The sequence below is a fragment of the Spinacia oleracea genome, chromosome 3 (assembly GCF_020520425.1).
Source record: "Spinacia oleracea cultivar Varoflay chromosome 3, BTI_SOV_V1, whole genome shotgun sequence".
NCBI lineage: Eukaryota > Viridiplantae > Streptophyta > Magnoliopsida > Caryophyllales > Amaranthaceae > Spinacia > Spinacia oleracea.
Genome location: NC_079489.1, coordinates 17,660,898 through 17,669,680, shown reverse-complemented (window position 1 = coordinate 17,669,680; position 8,783 = coordinate 17,660,898). Strand labels below are relative to the sequence as shown.

General features: G+C 36.4%; 1 protein-coding gene across 2 annotated transcripts; it reads right to left on the bottom strand.

The window, feature by feature from the left end:
• Positions 1-503: 503 nt before the first annotated feature.
• LOC110802279 (peroxisomal membrane protein 13) lies at positions 504-7,356 on the bottom strand. Of its 2 annotated transcripts, none has more exons than XM_022007729.2 (5): positions 7,197-7,356; positions 6,282-6,521; positions 5,782-6,122; positions 1,718-1,810; positions 504-1,070 (listed from the first exon to the last, which is right to left on the bottom strand). In XM_022007729.2, the coding sequence occupies exons 1-5, from the start codon at positions 7,213-7,215 to the stop codon at positions 861-863; spliced, it is 903 nt and encodes a 300-aa protein (XP_021863421.2). In that variant the 5' UTR covers positions 7,216-7,356; the 3' UTR covers positions 504-860. The 2 variants fall into 2 exon arrangements, with proteins under 2 accessions (XP_021863421.2, XP_021863422.2); XM_022007730.2 differs by having other exon boundaries at positions 6,285-6,521.
• Between the last annotated feature and the right edge of the window lie 1,427 nt (positions 7,357-8,783).

Sequence of the window (8,783 nt, the reverse complement as noted above, 5' to 3'; positions counted from 1 at the left end):
TCATGTCGTTTCGTTCCGTCATTGACGATATTTAGCACTATTTTACAAACATGAAGGCTATACCAATTTTTTTATTTATAAGTCTGGGAACTCCGCACAGATCAACCCAGTCCAGATTAGCGGACTAGACACTTTAAAAGTGGAGGGAACGCAAGGGGAATGCTCCCTCAAAGTGGAATGAATCGCTAATCTTGTGGTTCCCGTTGTAAATTTGTAAGGAAAGGTCAATATCTATTCCATGGTAATGCTAGTTCACTCAATATTATCTCTTTTTCTTTATAACTCTCCATTACCATTTGAAAAGTGGTATTGGGTGGAACCGTGGAAATGCAAATTTAGGAAGAGAAACACCAAGTGTGAGACAAAATTTCATTACCATAGACATCATAATGTTATTTTCTTATCTAATTGAATCAAAATTACAAAAATATTTCAGTAAATGAAAACTTGACTGGTTTGTTTCGAGCATATCACACATTTTCGCCAGAGAAAAAAGACATGAATACCAAGTAAAAGGGAAACCTCCTTTGATTATTTAGAACACTAATTATTTTATAGTACTTGGTATTTTTAGAACATACTTCGTACTGTACTTGTTTATTTTATTCATCATACTGCAGACTCCCATTAGTCCATTACATAATAGGAACTTCAAAGTGGAGTAACACCTAGTACATTTCAGTTCTTTTTAAACAATGGTAATACATCAAATTAGATGTGAAAAAAAGAGAGACAAGAACTATGATACACAACGTACATAATTGCAGAAATGGCGGCTCCAAAAACTGACTTGTATTCCCTTGGCGAGTGTACGAGAGGGGCTTTTTAGCTTTAGATAACAGTGAGCAAAAATTGTAGCATTATCTTCTTGCATCATTGCCCCATACGTTATCCCATCCGCCAGCAGGTGCAGATTTTGGTCCCTCTATGAATTTCTGATCGTTCTGCATGTCTGGTCCTGGCAATGGGAGCCCATTTGGGCTAATCTTCCTAGATTTTCTTCCTAACCCCAAAACTCTAAATACAAATCTAGCCAATTCTCCATATAACATACCTCCTCGGTCAAAGAGCTGCATCAAACAATGTTATGCCTCTGTCAATTTGGAATTTACAAAAATATAATTTTCTAGTATTCGACACATAAGCAGCAGATGATAAGTACAATATCCTTCAATGCTGTAGTGTACTACATTTGGAGAGCAAGGAACCTGTCTTTTTGAAGAATGCAGTGCCTATGTCTACAATTATTATTAGTTGAAACTAGAAATAAGATAGTGCGCTCACACAGCCAAAGTGTTTACAGATAGAAGTGAACTAGTGAAGTATATCAGGATTTTAGCCCTTGTATATCTGTATGCGTCGATCACAATAAGTATGGACGTATATTTGCAAGAGAAGTTCTGCACATGTTAGCTACTTGAGTATAGATCCATCATTCCTGTCTCCAATATTCTCTTTTCTTCTTAAGAAAAAGTGTACCTTATCCCTACTCAAAGAGGCACTACATTTTATACAAAGTAATAAATAGGTTTGCACATGTGTGCATTGCAGTTCAAATCCGAACATACTGAATCATATAGACATGAGATACTGATTGAAAGGAAGCCTTTACTTTTTGGGTCCACGATGTCAAAAGAAATGAACTTATTTTATACAAGTTTCAGTGATCATATTAGCCATAGCAACAAAGGTTCAAGCAATGATAAAGACTGCATACCTGTAAGAGTGCAGACATGAAAAAATGAACAGCTTGTGTGTTCTGATCCACCAGAAGAGATATCCGCCCAAAAAAATTTACCACTCCTTCCATCTGACATCAATTGTAAACAACAAAATGGTGAGAATCAAGGATGTCTACTTGAAATTTCCCCATTAACAGGACATTGTGCTACCGGGACTCTAAAAACAAAGTGCAACAACTAATACAAACACTACATAATGTAAAATAAAGTAGCGAAGGCGTTTAGCACAGAGTAAAATGGCAATAAAAAATGATCATTTTAAAAGGAATATTTCCGTAAATCATGTACCGATGAATCAAGAATCGAATTTCAGAAATGACTTCCAAGATTTGGTCTTCAGTGAATAAATTTTGGTTGTCAAGATGATGACAACAGAAGAAATAACTTCAACAACAAAAGATTTCTATCACAGATTCACCGGTCACCCTTTCTTCACAACCTTCACAAAGTTCATATCTGGAAAGAGAAAGTATGATATCCAGTATACATAGACATCCAAGCGTCTTTATGAAATTGTTTGAGACTTGGCCAAGAGGACTCGGAAATTTGGGCATCACTTAGGAGATGCAGCATAAAACGAGGTATCTAAAGGTAAATCCAGAGACTGAACAAGAGAGACCCATGTAACTTTGTGGTACCACTTTGGCCTTCAAATTTACTTTTCTTTCGTTTACCAACATTGTGTACACACCACCCCATTAAGTTGCTTATTTTCAACAAATGCAAACGGTAAAAATTTAGCATTTTAATACACTTGGTTGAAAAAAACAATAATAATTCCTCGTGTAGGGGAAAACCTGACTTTGAATGAATCAACAGCCGCCCACAGGTAGAAAACTGACAAGCATCCAAACCATTACAGCTGCTTTATGCTATCTAAGGGCTCGTTCGGTATTACTGCCATTTTTCAATTTCTGGTTTTTTGGTTTTAAAAGTCATGTGATTTAGATCAAATCATGAACTAAAAATAGTCATACTTATAGTAATCATATTGATTTTGAAAACTAACAACAAAAAACTGGAAACTACTTTATCTGGTTTTCATATTTTGGTTTTTAGTTTTGTAAAAAACAGAAAACTGAAAACTACAAACGATACCGAACGGAGCCTTAGCAAGTGTTTGTTGTTTGTAATGGACTCTCGCTAAATCTCAAGGATCTGTCAATTTGTCATCCATTATTTACAGAATCATTGACATTTAACCTGGCCGTACAATAGTATGATTGTAGGCGATCAACTACCATTCCCAAGTTAATACTAAGCTCAATCTAAGGTTAACCGAAATTCCAACAAGTGACATCGGAAACATATCACTAGGCCTAAGATTCAAAGGGGTTCAGTGATCAGAGACACACTGTAATTTAACCAAGCCTGACAAGTCATGCTCAGCAAAAAAACAGATATGATGAAAAGCTCAAATACACAACCTGGAAGTGTTCTAAGGGCCAAGTACAACCTCACTGAAGCAATTTGATTTAATGAAGCATTGAACAATTAAGGTCACCCTGATGGAAGGTCAAACTCCACAGATAAACAATAGAAACCCCGAAGTAGAGGATTGACCACATAACCAACAGGTATGGGGCTTTCAAGAAGTTGAACATGGAACCAGAACTTAGTTCTAAGCCACTTAACAAACTGGGAGAAAAGAATTCTCAGCATCCACCCCTTTCTTTAGGGAATAAACAAAGTAAGATGGAAAAGTCTAGCAAGAAGGTATTAGAAGAATATCAAAAAAACAGAAGCTTTTTCTATGGAAGATGCATAATGCTCTCCATTAGCAACGGCGTTAATGAAGAAGAAAACAATGAGAGACACAGATTGTCAAGTTCATCGGAAGATGGGAGACAACCGCTTCAAACAGTTCAAGAAACCTGCGAGCACATCTTCCGAGATTGTGCTTTCACCAACCGAATACGGAAATGGTGCTACTACTGTCTAGCAATAAATTAAGGGTTTGATGAAATAATTCATATAGACGAGTGGAATAGCAATTGGGTCTCATTCCTGGAACAGTGAGAAGTTCCAACTTCCAACCGAACATCTATTTTAGAACCGTACTTTGGCCAATTTGGGTCTGGCAATACAAAGTGATGCTCAATGGACAATCCCCAAAAGAGCTGAACAATACCATTGGTGGAAGCATCATATGACAAGGCCATCAAGAGTAAGCAACACAAATAGGAGAACAGTGATTTTCAACAATCGCTACCAAAGGATGCCTATTTATTAAGGATACATTTCACTTAGCAAAGAATAAAATTGAGTTCAATCTAATGTACTTTTTAAGGATGCTGGGTGTGAAACAAGAGAGGACTACAAACCGGAGATTGGAAGCAACATGATTCAATGGATACAAGACGGCAGCGAAGGATTGGGAATCAAGCATTCTGAATGCAAGCCTCAAGGCGTTGTATCGTGTCTGGCAATGGTTGCAACAAAATTGGGCAAAGGAGCGAGCAAAGAATGAACTTTGGAAATACTATATGGTGCTGGAAAAAGTGAAAGGAGAAAACAAGGACTCCAAAAATAATCTCAAAATGATCAAGCGGTCATTATAAGACTGTCTTTCTTTTAGGTTTGTGACCCTCCCCCCCCCCCCCCCCCCCCCCCCCCCAACCTCCGACTAAAAGCAACCAAGAGATTAGCTAAGGCAACGATGAACTCTTGTAACGGAACTGGGACCATTTTCTTGTCCAAAATAAGTCAACAAATTAGACAAGGTAGCACAATTGAACCAAACAAAGGGCATTAGGCTCACAGGATCACAAATAAAAATACATCCTAAATAAAAAAAAAAAACTGAAGCACAAAGAAAGGAATAACAGACAGATAAAAACTAGCAACTTGAGCATTAATGAACACTTAAGAGGAGCGTAGGGCGTTGAAAAATCAGTCCTGTCCCCACCCCACCCAACCCACAAAAAGAAAAATGAAAAAGGTTTATGTAAATTTTTCATTGTTATTTTTTTATATTTGCAGAGAACCATACCACGGAACACACAGAGGATAAAAAACTCAAAGGGCATTGAAAATTGAGTCCCCTGTCCCCACCCCTCAAAAAAAAAGGTTTATGCAACTTTTTCATTATTACTTTTTGACATTTGCAGAGATCCATGCTATGGAACATACAGAGAATAAGAAACTCACTTTACCCACATGATCCACGAATTACCCACATTATCTACATATCTTTAAAATAGGGAAAGTTCTTTGAAGACCTTAAATTTCCCTGTTTATGTTCTTTTTTTTAAACATGGCAAGGGTCGCCGACCACCAACAGCTCCCTCCTCTCCCCTTACCAAGCACACAGAAGTACCAAGAAAAGTACTATAAAACTAGGACCCCAAAGAACCATGACATTTGAACAGTGATGCAGCTCAAATTTGGAATTAAAACTCAGCATGATCAGCATCATTCATGAACATTGCATATGGTGATATGGGAATATTTGCTAATCGGAACTCTAATTGACAGACATGCAAATGAAATAATTGTGCATTTAGAACAGAGACGCCTTTAAAAGGACTAAGTTGCATCTAATTCCATATATTTTCATACTGATTGCCTATTCTATTTACCTCTAATTTATGCATTAACACTTCCCACCATCACCCAAGTCCTAATCAGACACGAAAACTATTTTTGAAGTCTATCAATCTTCTCTATAATATACAATTCAATATATCACCAAGTTGTCGCAGTTACTCAATAAAGTGATAGTATCTGCAACACAACACCCCATAGTTAAGCCTGAAATCACTCAACGAGAGGCTTGCTATTTGGCCTTCATCCACTTTCGGCAACAATGAACGAGAAACAATATCTAAAATAATTAGGTCAACAAAGAAACTCAAATTCCTTCTAAGAGTGACATGCACAAACCATGTAATCACATCTAGATATCCACTAGATTGTGTTTAATATATAAGCAGAAAATCATAACATGGCTTTCAATCAAAAGAAATCATCCAAACACACATGGTAGAGTGCATGATTTGTATCAAAAATGATAAGATAAAATCAAGTTAATACTTACCACACGAAGGAAAGAAATCCAAAATCCAGGTGGAGATGGAGGAGGATTATTGGGATCTTGAGGTCCAAAGGGACCCCCCATGCCCATGCCCATTCCATAACCACCCATGGTTCCTCCCAAGCCGCTATTGTACATCCCCCCTCCTCCTCCATACATTCCAGAACCATAAAGCCCGCCACCATATCCGCCTCCCATTCCCCCTCCATATCCCCCTCCAATTCCCCCTCTATACATGCTGCTACTACCATACATACCCCCACTCATCCCTCCATAACCCCCACCAACTGAATTATACATCCCTGATCCATATCCAGAGTTATATGCCATGCCAGAATTGATTCCTGCAAATATCATTTTATCAAAAGGTTCAGATTTCAGAAGAACAATAACAAATACAGAGTAACAAATAAACAACACCACAACTCATTACTCCCAAGTCCGAATGCTTCTAATGAAGCTCTTGTTCTGATAAACATGTCTCAATGAAACGAAAAAACAACTACCTCCATAACTGCTGTTTCCGGTATTACTCTCCCAAGGCCTTGACGGGAGAGGCCTGCCAACAGAATTTGTGTTCATAGTAGTATTGCGATCAGAAGTTGAAACAATTTCTCCCGGTTTTGCAGTCCCAGAAGCCTCCACGACGTCACTTGTAGTACCAGACGAAGGGGGTCTAAATGGTGCTGGACCAGATGACGACGATCCTGATCTTTCCCAAGGTTTCGGTGGAGGTCCACTAGCTGAACATAGAAAAGAAACAATGCATCCTTAGGATAATACACTATGTTATCTCAAAAAAACTCCCTTCACAGTAATATCAATCCCCTAGCCCAATTGAACTCCTCCATGGATTGGACAGATAATTTATTGACCTTGCAAAGGAGGAATAATGCATGCAATCACTTATAAATTTTCATATTAGCACAAGCTGCTCAAAAACTTTGTAATCAGCACAATTTTCGCAGTTTAACAGAAGCTATAAGCTGTTTATTTCCTCCATTTGTCTTCCCTTCCTCTTAACTTGCATCATGAAGGTGTTTCGGTGATTGGAGATCATACATCCATAATAATTCTTCAATTCTACACCAAAGAACCACTAATCTTCGGAAAATAAAATTAGGAATTGGCAGAATTTTATTAACAGTAGAACTCCAAAACCAAGAACAAAAACCCAAATTAATCAACTTTTGTCATGAAAGATGGCCAAAACTCCACAATTCCTAAGCTAAATTGCAGAGAAAACGTAACTATAAGCGAAAACCCTAAAAAATCGAATCAATCGTATCCAAAATAATCGTTTATTACCCATGCAATCCCTAGAATTAACGAAAAATTTAAATCAAATTATATAGAGAAAAAATACAATTAAACTACGAAATTGATTAAAAATTGGGGTTTTAAAGAAGGGAAAATACCTCCTTGAGTAGTCGCCATTGACGACTCCGGGATAATTGAGAGAAAGCGCCGAGAAGTTAGGAGAGAGAAAGCGCCGAAAAAGATAGGAGAGAGAAAGAGCTACTCCAATATCATACTGGTAATAATTGAGAACTATGGGGGCTAAAATAATAAAAACGACCGGCAAAATAAAATGCCAATGGAAATTGTGAAGAAAATGCATCCGCGTTTTTTTTTTTTTTTTTTTTAATTTTCTTTTCTTTTTTCACCCAAAATATGAGTTAAGCTAATATTTGAGGACTCACCTTTGGAATTTTTCACCCTTTGGGACCTGCACCTTTTTTTTTCCACCCTTTGGGACCTTAACTTCATTTTCCGGCAAGTTAACTCCCCGCTAAATCACCCTTAACCAAAACATAAATTATTTATAAAAAAAATTAAAAACATTTAATTAAAATCTGAAAGTTTGCGTTGAATTAAAGTGTCCAAAAATGATTGCTACTGCTTGCTTGTTCCTATGCTTGCAGATCTTAATTTTAAAAAAATACAGCAGCTCTGCTTAACTGTTTTAACCAAAAAGTGAAGTTGGCTTAATTGTAAGCAATACAATGCAGAAAAGGAAAAACAATTGTAAACTGTAAACATTCATAATTACAGTATATGCTTTAATCAAATCAACAATACAATGCAGAAAAGGAGAAACAATACAATCACGGGGTATAATATTGTATATACGCCCTGTTGTTGTTGAGAATACGGAGTGCTACTCCTCTCAAAGACACGGGCTATAATCAAATTTTAATTTTTTATTTCAAATTCCCCTGCTAATATTCTGCAATTCCCCTTTGTTCTACCTTTTCCCCGTTCTTTTTTTTCTTTCATTTTTGTTGTGACATGTGTTGCATATTAATTGGTTTCTTGTTTATTGCACCGCAAATGATACGCTGACACGTGTAAGGGACTAACCTTTTAACTATGGGGACTAACCTTTTAACCATGGGGTCTAAACTTTCATATTTATTAGCTAATTTTCGCCGGAATATACTTTACGGGTCCTAAACGGTGGAAAAAAGGTTCGGATCCTTAATGGTGAAAAATTGCAAAGGTGAGACCCCATTCTTTATCTTAACTCCCCAAAAGATTGTGGACTTTTTGGCTGAGGTATTTTCTGAACTCTGATCGACTACTTGGCTACTCCATTTGCTTATCAAAAGGTATTATTTACTATTTACCAAAAAAAAAATTGTAACTTTTAATATTTTTTGATTAACTTTTATATTTATAAAAAAAAAGTAAGTTGATAGATAAACATTTTAAATGGTTAAATAATTAATTTTATACATTATTAGATTTAAGCCCATGCATTGCCTGAGTTAATTTAGGTTGTGTTGTATTATTTGATTTTTTTTACCATTTCCTCCATCCATCAACTTTCATTGTTCCGGCCGATGCATCATGTCAAAGAATTTACATAGGGGATAAAATTTAACACTGGATATGAAGTTATGTTAACATATATCTGATTTTATCTTTTAAAAAATGATAAAAAAAAAAAAAGTATTTATCAAATTATATCTTTTAAATATTCACTTAATCTTATCTTTTCA

Coding starts and splice junctions, on each gene's coding strand:
- LOC110802279 (XM_022007729.2), bottom strand. Junction 6,123..6,281: donor AAACAGCAGTTATGGAGGTA/GTTGTTTTTTCG, acceptor TGATATTTGCAG/GAATCAATTCTGGCATGGCA. Junction 1,071..1,717: donor TCATGTCTGCACTCTTACAG/GTATGCAGTCTT, acceptor TGTTTGATGCAG/CTCTTTGACCGAGGAGGTAT.